At 37.2% G+C, this 16,710-nt stretch overlaps 1 protein-coding gene across 1 annotated transcript in view; it reads right to left on the reverse strand.

Moving 5' to 3' along the window:
- Positions 1-16,704, reverse strand: part of NBEAL1 (neurobeachin like 1) — a 79,689-nt gene extending 62,985 nt beyond the window's left edge. Inside the window, 2 exon segments of the mRNA XM_017735564.1 lie at positions 1,785-1,876; positions 16,241-16,704. Coding sequence (XP_017591053.1) covers positions 1,785-1,876; positions 16,241-16,291 — 143 coding nt within the window. The 5' untranslated portion in view covers positions 16,292-16,704.
- Positions 16,705-16,710: the final 6 nt, after the last annotated feature.

Consider the following 16,710-nt stretch of genomic DNA (forward strand, 5'->3'; position numbering starts at 1 on the left):
CTGGAAATCAGCATTTGGTGGTTCCACACTGACCTATATTTCTTTTCCATAGGCCCAGTATTACTGTTTTCACAATGTAAATGCCTGCAATACAAATTGACAAACACCAGAAAGATGCCACTTTTCACATGCCTGATTATATCACAAATCCAAATATGGGCAGAAACTGCAATTCTTTGTTAATTCTAATATCTGATGGCAGTGGTATTTTTAAGGCAGACATAAAAGCACAGGGATGATCTGCCTTCATCCCTATGTTGTTTTGATGCTTTTTCTTTACATCTGTTACGCAAACAATTTAAATCCACATGGTTCCATGCTTCCAATCTACATCATTAATCCTGTCATTAACCTCAGAAAAACACATTATTTTTACACTCACTAAAGTCACCATTTATCACAATGAATATGCTGCTACTGTTCTGCATAACTAAGCTTTATGTTGCTGAAAAAAAATCCAACGTGAAAACCATGAACACATACACTAAAAACCACTTGAACTCAGAGTACAAACTAACTAAAAAACACTCAAAGTACCAAGACATTCTTCTCTTCCAGCATTCGTATTTCAATACTAAATAGTACGTTAAAGATAACCTGTGTCAAAGGACAAAACTTTTCCTAAACTAAACATAGTAAGATGCATTTTTGACACTACAAAGAAATAAATTTTCAGAAAGAGCACAGAATTAACTTGAAGGTCTTGCTTGCTGGTAATTGCACTACATATTTTACATTCATAGAGGCCTTATGAGGAAAATTTTAATACAAAGAGCTGGGAAGTCCAGGTTTTGTCTGCTGAGGTCCAGTTGCAGCACTCTTCATTTCCTTGTAACAGTTGAGGCTATCACTTGCACTTCAAACAGGATGTGATCCAAAGCCCATTAAAGAATTTCCATTGATTTCAACAGGGCTTGGAGTGCAGCCATCATGCACCGTTCTTTGCTTTCAAACACCATTAGTAGTCTCAGCTATAATACTAACAACAGCTCTCATAAATTCTGAATCCTATAACATTTGATTTTTCTTAAAACCCCTAGTTCACCCAAGCACCTCAAAAGCAAGAGAAAACATCCAATGCCTAAGTTTTTACTCCTCATTCTCAAAGTTAGACATGAAAACATAATCATGATAACACAGCCCAGAAGTTGAAAATACTAAATATGAAACTCTGAAACTGGGTTTCAATAGACCCTCATGATTGTAAATGGGAACTTTTGGTCAGCAACATGAGGGAAGTCAGCAATATTCTTACCCTGAACTGAAGTCTTCATGGATGCAAGGAAATCACTCTCAAGTCTATAATTGGTGCATATTTTAATTTTTAAATGTTTTCAGCTCAGATACCCAAATCTTTCATTAAGCATTTCATTCATCCTTAATCTTAAAGCAACCCCTGAAATAAAATTATAAAACTCTTTACCTACATCTTGCTTCTCTTCAGTCACTGATGCAAACAGCAAACACTAATACTATTTCATATGCAACATTTAATGAATACTTATTCAAAAAAATTATGAGGAGCACAAGGAATAACAACTATGTTTCTGTGAGCAAGAACAAACAATACTCATGCCAGTTTCCTAATATAATGCAAATACCAGTATTTGCCTATTTTCATCATTGGCAACCCAACTTGACCTTCAAATGAATGGGAGTGCCACTCAACAACTAAAAAACTTTCTTTTGTTTAAAGGCAGCACTGCCATTGAACAAGACAGGGCTCTCAGCCAGGTCTGTTTCAGATATCAGGGAAAGATGAACAGGTCTGTAATTTTACATACCTCGTTGGCAGCTTCTCAAAGTCTACATCCAGAAACTGTTCATAGCTAGATACAAAACTATCCAACCAGAGCTTCAGGTAATCTGGATCTTTCTGCAAAAAAGATGAGAACATTAGGCAATATTGCACTCAAGGTCATTTATCAACAGCTCTGTAGTACTGCCTCAAAAAGAAAGTATTTAATGCATTTTAACTGGGAGAAAGGAGGGAATACACATTTTTTAGAACTAAAAGAAAAAACAACCACCTGTGTCCTTTGAAATTTTCCACCACATTGTACTGATGGGACATTTTTGCTCTATTCATTACTTTATGTGTCTCCTCTTCTTGGCACCAGTGTCAACCACAGCATTTTAGCTTCTCCCCTTACCAACGATCTTAACTTACTCTCCAGACTCATCCATACCAGCTTTACAAACTTCCTAGTGTGTGTTCTAGTCTTGATACCATAGATACTAGTACACAACACTCCTTATGGCTCATAAAATTAAGAACTCTAAGAGCAATCCTAATCACAAAATAATTTTCTTTTTGCTTCACTCACAGGTCAATGTGGCGGCTAGCAGCAGATTAGAGACAGTGTTCAGAAAGACAATGCAGAAACTGTGACTTGCATACTAGATAGCTACAAAACAGATAGAAATTTAAGCTTTCTAGTTGTTCCTAGCAGAGCACAAAGACTGTGTTTGCAACCAGCAGTCCCTCGGGGCTGAATACTGTCCCAGGAACTAGGACAGATATTATACCACACAGGGAAATTCTGTCAAAATATGCATTTGAGGTAGTCTTACTTTAGAAGTCAAGCTGCTTAATTTTCAAGAACAAGTTGCCAGCCCATAGCTAACATATTCCTCTGCCAGGACTGTGCAGTCCTGTCCACTAAGACACATGCATATAGTCCCACATTCTACGCTACAAATAATTTTCAAAATAGCTTTAAAATTTTTGCCTAAAGTATTTGGGATTACAAATGTTTTCTGAATCTACTCCATAATTTATAACCTTTTGCAGAAGCTGAAAACACTTTTCTTCATCCTTTTCCCTCTTCTGCATATCCCCCCTTTTGCTTGTTGCCTTTATATTACCACAAATGTTCCCAAATAACATTTCTCTGCAGTTAAGATCGAAGAGCAAATAGTGAATATCTCTAACACACACACTCTTCTGCAGCAATGGCAGTGTCAAAGAGTCACCAAAAAAGATTGACAGAGTCCTGTCAGTGCAAAATAGCTACCTACAAAAGAGCCCTCCAGTGAGAAAAAACCAAAACAAAGTTAAAAAAACCCACTCAAAACAAAACAAACAACCTCAGAATAAAATAAACATCCAAATCCAGAATCTCAAGTGGTGCAAAGCTCTTCTCAGAGCATCTTTCCACAGCAAGGAGTTATGAAGCATGGGAACCCCCTTCTCATTCTAGAGTTTACCCATCTCCATGTCCCCAAAAACCACCCTCACCTCAAGCAGGAAGTGTAACAAACATCCAGACACAATTTACTTCACTATGCCTATTAATTATATATAAAATGTGTTCAGGTACTGTGACAACAGGTGCCAAATAAAACCCTCAGCTAGATACATATCTGATTATTTGCTTCCACTGACTTTACTGCATTTTCTTGTTCACTTTTCCTAATTGTCTTATTTTCTCTTCTTCTGCTTAATTCTTAATCTCTCCCTCCTTCACAATCTTTCTTCTCCTCATCTCTGCTTTTATTCACTTTTCAATTATTTAAGTAATCACTCCCTCTCTTTTTCTGTTAAAAATTTGTCAAAACAGCACTATGTTCTGGAAGTGCAGTGTAGTCTTGTTCTCATGTTTAATATGCACTGAACTACCAAAGGGTTAACTTATCTTAAACACACCTACCAATTGTCCTCAACATGAAATTGCAAAACACAGAAGGAAGGAAGTTGTTGAGATAAAGAATAACTTCAAGCTTTCCAAACTACTAGTTTAAGCTACAGAGATTGTCAGATTATCCCAAACAGGTGAGTAGAGAATATACATTTCTCAGGTTCAGACATCAAACATATTGAAAATCAAACCAAAAGTTAGACAAGAGTAAGACTTGCCTAAAAGAATGATTTAGAAGTAGTAGAAGATGCTGTCTTCAGACACCACAGATTTTCAAAAATGTCACATATTTAAAAGCTTTAACTTTCTTGTACTTCACAGTAAGTTATTTTAGCTGCAAGCAAGCTATTTCACAGAATTATGAAGACAAAGAAAACCAGGATATCATTTTAGTAATTACAATACAGCTCAGGCTACAAAGGACAAAGCAACCACAGGGAAGTAACGAACAGAAATGTTGCTATATCCACGTGTCCATGCCTCTGATGATAATGCCCATATACATGTGCAAAAACTGAATTTATGTGACTTCTTCCCTGTTGAACAAACTGCTTCTTCGTTGGTGTGAGAAACTTCTCCTCAAAATCCAACAAGAAATATTAGATTGATTCTATTCATATTCCCAAATTAAAATTGTTTGTTGACACAGCTCAGGCTCATTGATAATTGTTAACAGTAAACTTCTGTAAAAAAACTGTTTTTCTTGGTCACCATGACAGAAGTTGTGCAAATAACATCTTTATCTGACTTAAAATTGCTTTAATAAAAAGTTAAGGATGAGAAAAGGGGAAGTGTACAGCAAAAGACAAAATTAGATTAAATGCCTGCTTGCTCCTTCTTAATGACATAGCCTAAATCAGTTTCAAGCTTCTTTATCTTTGAACTACAATGCCTTTGCAAAGCTATCAGTACAGACTGGGAAAAAGAGAACACTGGCAGACAAAATATGCAAGAAATAGCACTTATACAGATGACAAAAGCAGGCCACATGTTATAAAACAGCCAAAAGTTTTTGCCTACCTGTAGAGCACATACTACTCAATTTGCTTTGCCACTAGAACTCCTCCCAGTCATGGTAAAAACCAAGAACTGGAGTAACTGTTTGATAATTCTCTGCAGCACACTATTCAACCCAACTCCCTTCTATTTCAATTCCCTGCCAGTCAATTAATAATGTAATATTCCACATTATTAAAATAATCAGATTTGATATCAAAATACCAGGTAGCACTACTGGTATGTGCCAGTAGAAAAGTTTATGCAACAGTTGACTCACAGTCAAATCGAGAGACTTCCATCCAAGCAGCAGCACTAACTCAAAACCACTTGGACAAAAATATTTTAAAAATCATGAAGGCAAAGAAGTAAACAAGATCACTTAGCAACATGAGAAACACCAAGAAATAAATCTCCATTATATACCAGCTAACAGAAGCATGCCTCCTTTCCAGAAACAAACTAAAATGAAGACTTATGAAGCAGGAGTTCATTCCAGGAAAAAGTGACCCAATATTTAGCAGCTGGGCTACAATTAAGATATGTAAGTTATTTCAAAAATGTTAGAAACAAAAGTTACAAACAAACAGCTTTCAAACTTTGAAACTTGTGCTGCTACTGAGAGCAACAAATCACTGAACTGCAACCTCAGCTCTACCCCACCCACTATAAATTGTGAGCTACTACGTAGTATCTGTACTCCTCCCAAGGAAGCAGTAGAACACCAGAATAAAGCATCATAAATACTCAGAAGCCTTGCTACCAGTAGAAGCAGCAAAAACTATGGAATTTATGTCTTTCAAAACTACCCTTTTGTTACCATTCTGCAGACAGGCAGCTGGAGGCTATATCTCAAAAAACAGCTCCAAATTGTTTTCTGTGGTGCTGGTTGAAGATGTACTTTCAAAGCACAGTTTACAAAGCAATGTATGCTTTGATAATACACCACAAGGCTAAACTGTAATAAACCAGTTTAAGATTGGTATTCTTTTCCAGCCCCACCACACACACTCTGCAGACATGTCCTATGAGATCAGCAAGAAATTAAGAAGGAAATTTTTGATTTGTACAGCAGCAGTAAAAGCAGGAAGAAGCTTGTATGTGGTAATAAGATGCCTTTCACCAGTTACAGCTTTCCAACTGCTACAAGATAAGAAATGTTGTTTTCTGAAACCTTGAAGCCTTCTAAGTTACAAGCCTAAGCTTTTAATTTATTTACCTGAAACTTGCCTAGCTTCTGTGTGGGACAAATTGATGTAACTTACTTGAATAATAATTCATATATAGAAACTGCACGCCTTAAAAATTCTGGAAGATAATTTCCCCATGGCTTGAAATCCAAGAAGGTAAAAGCCAGCTTAAGTCAGCCATTTCTCTTCATAGTGATAAACGGAAACAAGCAGAGCTTTAACAGGGCTATCTTAAAGGTGTCATTGTAAGACAAGTGAAAATCTACGAAAAAACCCTGAAAAACAAAAAAAAAGAGCCCAAGAGTATAAAAGTTCTTTAGTTGATAGCCACAAGTTTGCAGAGGTTAAGCTTCAGCTTCTGAGCTCAGCACATTGTAATGAAGGCCTGTGAAATTGCTATAGCAACTGCTATAGCAGTCACTCACCTGCACTAATGAAGAAGAAGTCCTTTATGCCTATTAAATCAAATGTAGCTCAGAGCACCTGAAAGTGAAAATACTTCCTTGTTCCTTCCTTTCCTTAAACATCTCTGGTTTTCATTAAAAAAAAAAAAACAAAAAGCCCAACCCGGCAAAATTACACACCACCCTTCAGGCTGCCATTTCCCTAAGATCCTCTCAGCACAGTAAGAGTTGCTACAGCTCTTTACAGTTTAAAAAAAAAAAAGACTGCCAGGCCTGAGCAGTGGAGTGTTTCTAACAGGTACTGAAAATAACCTCAAAAAACAGTCAAAACCGTAACACACTAAGCCTGACTCCCATGAAACAGCCAGAGGAGGGTTAGTTTGTTGGGTTTTTTCTTTTCAAACATAGTACGATGCTAGAAAGAAAAAAAAACGTTTGCTAAATAAACCCATCGTACTGGTCCCCAGTATGCACTGCAATACTGCGACTAAACACTGCCAAACAATTATCAAGATCCCCCTGGAGTGTTTAACACTTGTAATACAGATGTATAAACTCTAGCAAGGTCTTGGTGGAACTGGGTAACAAGCTCTCAATGCACCACCTTCAGCATTTAACCACGCTGAAGCAAAGCCGATAGCAGAGAGGGGATCTACTCTGATGCTCTTCTGACAGACAGGACATTCCCTAAGGCAATGAAGTGAAAAGAAACTATAGCCAAAATCTACACTAGCTTGGGACAGGCTCCTGTCTTTGATAAACTGAATTGCCCGGAAGTTACAATAGCCTTTTCTAGTCTCTATGAAAACTGATTAAATGAATGACAAAAATGTTCTAATACAGTCTTATTTTTCAGTCTGCCTGTGCAAGAAGGTCACAAGAAATGTTTGAACCAGCATAACATTTTTTAGATCCTTTAAGAAGTCAGGTAGTCTCACAGCCAGCTCTCAGTTAAATGGAAACATTGTACACAAAACTGGCACTGAAGTCCTCCCACTGAAAGTCTTCAGCCTTGTGCCTGGGGAATACGGGCACATTTACCCAAGGTTTCAAACCACACTATTTATGTATTTATATAAAGGGTTGCTTCTAGATTTAGTAGTTACTTCCATTTCTACTAAGGCTTCAGGCAAGGAACTAGAAGGGCAAAGCTCAGTAGAATTTTACAGATACGTTCAGGAAGCATTAGTTGCTAAAAACAAAAGCTGGATCCACCCGAGGCTATTTGCAGTGTCACATTCCATGCTCTAAAGACAAAAATTCCCTGCAGGGCAGTTCAGAGTCCAACTATCAGACAAGCCCGACTTGTTCGACAAGACAGTTGTTTGAAGCCGTTAAATTTAACATGCAGCCATCAAACAGCCAGCCGGGTCGGACTCCTGCGCTAGCACTCAGTCAACCCTCAAAGTGGATTTCAGCTTAGAAGCACAACCATAAAATGTCACTGGCAGTGGTATTATCATAACTAATCCCCCATCTCCAAGCATTTTATTTAAAATAAGAACAACCCTTTGTTGTCAAGGCTGAATTAGACCTACAAAATGTAACACGTAGAAACCAAACATGAAACATTGCCTTTAGATTACTGGTGAGTTTACTCCTCTTCAAATTAATTGAAGTAGTCTGCATAAGGCAGAATTGCAGAACGTTTCTCAACACTGTTTGAAATAAACTATTCATTTGGGAATTAGAAGATCTGTTTTAAGGGAACTCTTTCCTCTTCATGTTTTCAGACATAAAAGGCTACATTTCCAGCATGAGAACTCCTAGCAGCCTTTACTCTGAAATATGACACAGCGCTCATGCTTTTTGTGAACCTTTCATGTAAAATGCCAAAATAAAATGTGAAAAGCTTTGTTATAGCAGCAACACTGCAGTTAGAATTAGTAAAAGACTTCATTATAAAGCATTCTAAACCAGCTAAACTGCCTTGATAAATTCAATCAATCAATTCTAATTATCAAGGGAATCACCTTTGGGCACAACTTTCCAATTTAATCAAAATACTGATTTTTGAATCAGAGGATCCAAAAGAAGAAAAGCTCCTGGCAAGTAACTATAAATCTCCTTTTACAACATCCACACAAGCATTCTGTTCCATTTCCAGAATTAAAAGAAAAGAGGGATGGAGTGGTGATGCTTTGTTTTATAAATGGAAGTTGCAGTGAATCATGATAGAAACAACTATTTTGGGACAAGTTAAAGATTCTCTTTAGCATAGGGATTTATACCAAATTAAGCCTATAGCTGCCAATCATGATAAAATTTAGCTCACAAACTTTAAAGTCAAGTTTAATATTTTTCTTCTCTTTTCAAAACAAAAAATATTATTAATCTTCTAGTACTGCCTTAAGTTAAAGGCAATCCAAGCACTTTTATTCATTTTCCTCTCTACTTCAGATCTCCAGCAAAACTGGAAAAACAAAATGAAAGAATTTTCTTACTGAAATGGAAGTAAAGCCTCTACTTTTCTTTCTCTTGCTTTTTTTATTGTTGCTGTTGTTTTTGAATAATGATACAATTACAGCCTTGTAGCTTGGAACTGGCACGTGACTGATACCATCCATGGGATGAAGCTAATTAATGTGAACTCAGATTTTAATGTCTTCCCATTTGACTGAAAGTACCACTACTAGGCAAGCCCCATGTACACATGGTAATACCCTATTTCAGCCTTCTGGAGTCCACTGCACAGGGCACTTATCAGGAATTTACCATACTGCAACAAATTACATCTATTAACATTCACTTTTCCCATCAAAGTTGGCATAGTGAACCAACTGGAAGCTGTATTTTAAGCCTAAGGGAACAAGAAGCATGGGAAATAATTCAAAGGCAACTAAAATAACATGATGTCAAAAGTCTACAGTGTCAAGATCAGCCTAAATTTAATGAAAATTCAAAATATATCTCAGAAAAGCTTTAGACTCTCTTAATTGCTTTAAAACTCCAAATTATGCCATTGTTTTACATGAGAAAAAGGCTGAAATTTAGCACCAACACACACAAAGTCAGCTTTTGCCCCATTGAGTTTCTAACTTTCAGTGCAGTGCAAGAAACAATACAAGTTTATCACAGATAGAAAGGAAGCAGGATGGTGCTACAACAATAAAACATCAGCCTACTATTTCACTATATCAACAGCTGAACATTGCCATGTGTTTCAGCAGATAAAGGCTGAGAACTTGTGTACAGCTTAATAAATAAATGTATTTGTTTCAAAGTGGCATATGATTACACCAAATTTAACTAAAACCAATTTTTGTATCTTTAGCTATGGATTTAACTATTCGGTTTTGTCCCCTCAGTTTCACCTGGCCTTACATTAATGTACTGGAGCTGAACTATACACTGAAGGTATAATTCATACATACACTGAAGGTATATCACTTAAAAACCTCAAATCCACTTTTCAAAAGCACACTTAAAAAATACCCTCAAAAACTATGGCATAGCAGAATATGGGTTACTTGTCCAAGTGCTGTTTGGCATCCATTGCACTTCTGCTGGTTCAGTTTTTAACTGAACAGCACAATCAACTAGAGCCAGATTTCGGTAAATAACACACTTGTTTTCTGTATCCTGCTTTACTCCCAAGAGCTGTACCCACCCACTATATATTTAATATCATTTATTCCCATTGTGTACTAAAGGCAAATGTAATCCTCAATCATAAATTAGATTATCAAAACTGCTTTTAAGTATCAGAGAATGCACAAACATCTTACCGCCACAGAAAACTCACAGCTCATGTTTAGATTTGCAGATATTTGGAGAAGCCTAACTGAGACATCAAACTTAAGACAGTGTTTATGAGGAGAATAATCAAATACAGTTTTAATTTCTTGGTGTTTCTTGTTGTATCTCCTATCATGCTCCACTGCAGCCTCCCATGAAGTAGAAGATAAATTGGAAAAGTTAGACTTGAGCAAATTGGATTTTTTTTGAAGAAAAAAGGTGCTTATCTGTACTGTTGAGGTGTGCATGTTTCGATGCTTTTTCCCCTACTCACATATAATTCTTTCGGCAAGAAAAGCTCAGTAATTAGAGAAGCTCTTCTCTCTTCTACAGCCATTGTTTAACCTTTCTGAAGTCTGTAAATATTTTAACAGTATCTATTGACAACATTTGGATTCAGGCCTTAAGCTCCAATGCTGTTCAATAGGCAGCTAGCAAGCCTCTCTTCTGTTTCTGTAATCAGCACAAACATACCATACATTTGAGTTGATTCAGCAATATTCTTTTATCAGGACACACATTCTCCCCAGATCTGCCCAGCTGACCAAGTTAAAAGCTCCATAACTCAGATACACACAACAATCCAGAGTTTGTTAAATTCACTCTATATTAGAGAATCAACACATAGAACCAGAAGCCTGTGTTTGTAGCTTTATGGTAAATCACTCCATTTAAGAGACATTTAATTCTTTCATGTCAGTAAAAGCTGAATCAGAATTGTCTTCGTTGGCATGTTCAGAACTGGAGGTTTCTTACTGATTCTGTAAAGCACTGATCCACAAACCTGTAGACATGTGGGAATTCTAACCTCATGTTGGACACCACTAAAGCCCTGAATCTTATACCAAAAACATGGACAAACCTCAGACTTGACTTTATCTAGAAGTAGCAGCTACATGTATGGACTGCCAAATATATTACAGAATAAGCAACAATAACTTCTTCATAGCTTGTAAAATGTTATGGTTTTCTTACATCTTTGTTTAGATTTATCTACTGCCTCACTGCAACCCGAAGACTGCATTCTCTGTGTCAGTCTCTGTTCTGTGTCTGAACAACTACCAGCACAAGGTCACCCTGGCCCATAATTAAGGTAGGAAACAACCACTCAAGAGACTGATGTCTCATATACTCATGTCAGTTATTTAGATGAAAAGTTCTATATTTGTAAATATCAGAATTATGTTAGTTCTTGGACTAGGAGACATCTCTTTAAATAGCAGTTAATTCAGAATTGAAGACCAACTGTTGTTGTTTATCTATATCTATTCTTAGTTCAGCCTCTTGAATAGAGACAGAACAAAGATATTTTTACCATCACATGGCCACAAGTGGCTTGTGACAGGATCTACAAGTTACACTCACTAGGAATGTGGAGATTTACTTAAAACAACCTACAGAAAAGCTATCTTATATAGCTTGTTTTTTAAGACTTCACTCACTGGTTTCAGCAGAGGCATAAATTTACATGACAGTGAATTACGAAAAACTACTTTTAGTGACCATTTGGTTTGCTCAAACATTCATCTAACTGTAAGCTGAATACTTCTTTATCAAATATAACAAAGGCAATATATAGCACTGTGATCTGCATCACTGACAAGTCAGCAGTTGCACAAGAAGGAAGACAAGTGCAAGCCAAGTCAGGATGAGATCACATCTGGGATGCAAAGGTCAGTGTTTCACATGGGGCTTACAATTCTATGTCAAAGATTATTATATTCCCATTGAATTACATGCTTCTCACCACAACTAAGCATAATTTGGCTAAACCCACATTTCTTTGAGAAACAGTGTTGCAATATTAAATGAGAAGATATTTATAATATAGAGATATCCCTTACTGTGCCAGAGAGAAAACTACAACATTTTAATCTCAATCAGATTTAGTAAAAACAGAAGAGAAGTACAGCACAAGGTAAGAAAGCACATTTGAGATAACAGCTTATGCACAAGTCTGCTGCTCTTAACACAGCAAGGGATGTGACTGTCTCAGCTCCCTGTATTAGTAATGACCAGATCATTATGATCACCTAACACACAGAGTCCCGACTGTATCAGTGACACTAAGGTTGAATGTTCCCTCTTTTAAATGTGAAGCACGGGCTCCAAACTGGGCAAAGAACATTCACAGGCTTCCCTTCAAATCATTGTGTCATTTTACAGGCAAAGGCAGTGTTTAAATGAAATCAGGGCTATAAGACAAGAGTGTAAGAAAAAGCTCAGAACCATTTCAGTACCATGAAAACTGAAGATTTTCTGATGTGCATATGGTAGAATTGCTTGCATTAATTCCTTCGAAATGTCTTTTGAAGGCAACTAGGATCCCTTTTTTTCATAGACTAGAAAACTCTCCATATAAAAGGGTATCTGAACACTTTCTGAATAAAATCAAAAATATCAGAAATCCTGACATCCTGACATGCTTTATGTCTAAGAGTCTGGAATACCCACCAGAACAACTGGAGATGAACTACATATAATTACAATCTTACAGATAAGACAGAGGTTGAATCTCTTCATTTGAATCTGCAGTAAAAGTTAATTCAGAGGATTATGAAACAGAAATAAGTTTTCTATACTGATATACAATCAATATCTAATAAAAGGTTATTCAACCAACATTACAATAGCAATATTACCATAGTAATATTACAGCCACGACAGTCTAATGTTACAAGACAAAACTGGTAGATTACCTCAGTCACATAAACACAAAGAAGTCACAGACACACATGAAAGCAGGTACTTTTTTTCTCCTACCTAATGTAACTCTTCTCCTGCTGTACACTTTCATTAGTAAAGCATTTTCAGCTATGTGCTCTATCTGCACTTATATAAGAAGTGTTCCATTCTCCTCTGTAGGTTACTGAAGGCTTTGAACTGACAATCAACTGGAAAAAATTTTTCTTGGCGACTTCTACAGAATGACCTGTGCTATTCAATTATCTTAAAATGCTCACATTACAACATTTGGATGAGAAGACAGCAGTTTACATCCATATCAATATTTGAGTAAAGGCATTGTACATTAACAGTTCACTGAACAGAAAAAAAAAATCCCCCAACCACTAAAACCATTTAAAACTGAAAATCATCAAGAAGTTACATCCTTAACAACTTGGATGAAACAACATCTTAACATCCTTAACATCTTAACATCCTTAACAACTTGCAGAAAGTTTAACATCAACAGTTTGGAAAAAAAAAAAAGAAAAAAAATCAAAACCAACCAGAGACTCGAGACAAGAACAGACTCAAGACGGTGAACAATATAACATGGTGGTAACAACCCCAGCAACTCATATCTAAATTCTACTAGATTTAATTAAGTTTTAAACTGCTCCCATGCAATGTCAGATGCATTATAAATCAAGTATGGCTACTACTTTCATCTTTAACAGTTGACTGTAATCTGTAGCTTTTAGGGAAACAGAGAAAAAAAAAATCTAAAGCCAAATTGTAGCCTTAGACTAGAAACTGCCAGATGCAAAACAACTGAATACCAACTAAAACCAAACTCTTGCAGACACTCAAACATTATCATTAAAAAAATTTTAAAAAAACAAAAAAACCCCCAAACCACAACAACCAGAAACATTAAACCACCTCATACATGGTGTCCTCCAAAGACTGCTCCTGCAGAGCCCCTGATTAATGTTCCCGTCTGCCCAAATCTCCAATTCCTCAACTGCACAAGAGGCAATGAAAACAGAGAAATACCTTCCTAATGTAACTTTGCACAAAACTAAGTGTTGCAACTGACACCTCATGCTGCCAGAGACATCAAATTATTACAAAGAACAGGAGTCATGACCCAGGATAGATGGTAAGATGGTAACACAGCATTGTGTAGCGCTTGAAAGTTGTGAAAAGCCTTGCTCCTTTAGCATAGGGTGCTGTATTTAAAAGACTATCATGAAGGACCCGATTATCGAAAGACAAGACTATTAGCAACAATCTGAAGCATCACAAAGGAGTAGCTTGGATTTCACTGTTTCTTTAGCTAACAAGGCTGCAAAAGCTAAACCCACATATTTGGGATTTGTGGCACAATAAATTCCTTCTTTACTCAACTGTAACTCTCCTGCAGTTTTTCTAGTTTGAAGAAATTGCCCAGCTTTCTTTCCCAGGATGTCATTCTGGGACAAAGTCACAACAGTGCAACATACTACACTTCACTGGGCAGTCCCAGGTATAAAGAGACTTTTCTCTAAACCACTATATCCTGTCACTGGTAAATGTTGCTACACCTTCCCGTTCTGCTAGATGCTCTGAGAAGAACAAAGCACAATATACAGATGCTTCCAAGTGGACTGAACAAACTAATTTACATTAAGACTTCCCACATTTTACATCCCAAGACCTATGTCTCTTCTTCATCTGCTCTCAACTTCACCAAGCTTAATCCAAGACTCTAAGGCTGGATGCCTGCCTCAAGCAGAATAAGATATCATTTGAACCTGAACCAGTTGAGAGAGAAGAAAAAAAAGTTTAATGCCTAAGACTTCTTGAAAAAGTGAAGACTCTCTTTTTCTGAATCACTCCAGTTGCCCTCCTATTTTAAAGACACGCTATTTTATCTTTAAAATATATGTTTTGCTACTTAGGAACAAACAAATTCATTTAATAGTGCCCTTAATATATGGGTCTGAAAGAAAAAAAGGCCAAAACCATCACTGATAGCTAATGAGGAGACTGAATATATGAAAATACGAGGTTTTTTAAACAGTCCATCCTCTACCACCTGATATCTGTGTAGACTGTGGGCACATCATTTCCATAAAGAAACCAAACATCCCCTAAGTGATCTACACCACACATTTTGACTAACACTCCTTCATGCAACCTTCCTGCTATGTGAACAACATAGAGATGGATGGCATACAATCTGAACAAAAGGTTCCAGCAAAGGGGGAGTAAATCCAAAACGGACAAAAGAATATTTTAAAGAACAAGGGAGGAAAGAGCCGAAGAACAGCGGAGCAAAGAAATTCAGAACTTGGCTCAATCTCTTCGGCCCTAGTGTCTCCCAAAGCAGAGTAAAGTCTGGATTCTTTGAGTGTATTCCAAGCGTCTTTGTTCCTCTCACATCGATGAACTCACTGGCAAAACATCCATCTTCTACAGTGCTACTCCACTTCCTACTGCCATTATCATCACTACACTGGCTTAAAAGGCAAAGGTTCAACCCAGCAGTTCACCCGCACGGGGAGCAGTAAGAACTGATACCATGCTGTTATGTTTGCACTAGTTTTACCTACATGTGGAGGATTAAGGTTGAACAAAAATTAGGAAAAGAGACCATTAAGACAAGTACTTAGTGCAATTGTGTTAAATGGTCTGTACTTAACATCTCACATTCTATGCTCTTGAGATGGGAATTCTCTAGAAATGAGGTGGGAAGAACAAGGGAAGGATTGTTCTACCCTTAATGTTCTACTGGACTGGAAACTTAAACTGAAATACAAACGAAGCATGAGACTGCAAAAAGGCAAAACAAAACCAGAGAAGGCCATCAAAAGCTACCCTTGCTACTGAGCTCCTGTATCATAGTAGATCGGTCCTTTCCTCCACCTTTACAGCCATTTTTTGTATGCTCCTTATTTTACACCTACCTATTCAGATAATCTGCAATCCAATTTGTGTACATACTCAGCACACCCGGCAGCAATTCGGGTGTGCTTTAAACACATTAATTGCTTTACACTATAAAATGCAAATGGAGACAGGATGGCATTTTTGCATTATTTCTGCCAGCTGAAGGAAATTCATTACTAATGGAGTGTGCAGATGTTATGGCAATAGCCAGCAACGGCAGACTCTGGAGTAACTTAATAAATCTGCTCTTTGGGGAGGCTTTTGCTAATGAAGTTTAAATAAAGCTGAAGCTGTTCAGAAATCAGTAAGTACAAAGCTAAATACTAGATAGCACTGAATTAAATCAATACAGTACAGTACAATACAGCTTAATGTGCTACAAAACGAAGAATTATGTAAACGTATGCAATCACATAGTTAAAATATATAGCTACAATAACTGCTTAAACTGAGACACGAACACGGCAATTCTCATCTCAAACATAAAAAAAACAAACGATGAACAGCAAACCATGGGATAAGTCTGTAAATAGTCTAAGAAGTGCAATTACATCCTTACAGAAGCTAACCACGTCTATGCAATTTCCAAGAAAAAATATATTACACATACCTTTTAAATACCTGACTAGCAAATAAAAGAGGATAAAAGCAAACAAACACAAATATTTACCTTACTGCAGTAAAGCATCCAAAGCTCATACAGCCTCTCTCGGGATGCCATTCCTCCCCTTCCTCTTCCCGTCGATCCCAGCTACTTTTCTCTTCAAGATCCTACCATGCTCAGTTCCCAGGTGCTCTTTCCACAGTTTTGCTTTATTATTAGTTATATCATAACCCAAGAAGAAGTCAAGTAACGGGGTCTCAGTCTCTCCTTTTCCAGTAAACAACGAAGTGCAACACAAGCAACTGCAGACAAGTGTCAAGCATGTCCGTTCTTCGTCAGCGCCGCTTCGGTTTTAATCTCTGAAAGTGAAAACATACCCTTCAGGCCTTTGGTGGTGGGAGGAAAAAACAAATCCGCACTTAAAGCCCACAGACAACCTGGCGAATGGGGCGGCGGCAGGTCGCACCGCTTTGCTCTCTGACACTATTCTCCTGTGACGGAGAGGTCTGCCGATTAATGTCCGTGGCGCTTCCTCG

Source organism: Corvus brachyrhynchos, unplaced genomic scaffold, assembly GCF_000691975.1.
Source record: "Corvus brachyrhynchos isolate BGI_N302 unplaced genomic scaffold, ASM69197v1 scaffold255, whole genome shotgun sequence".
NCBI classification, from domain to species: Eukaryota; Metazoa; Chordata; class Aves; order Passeriformes; family Corvidae; genus Corvus; species Corvus brachyrhynchos.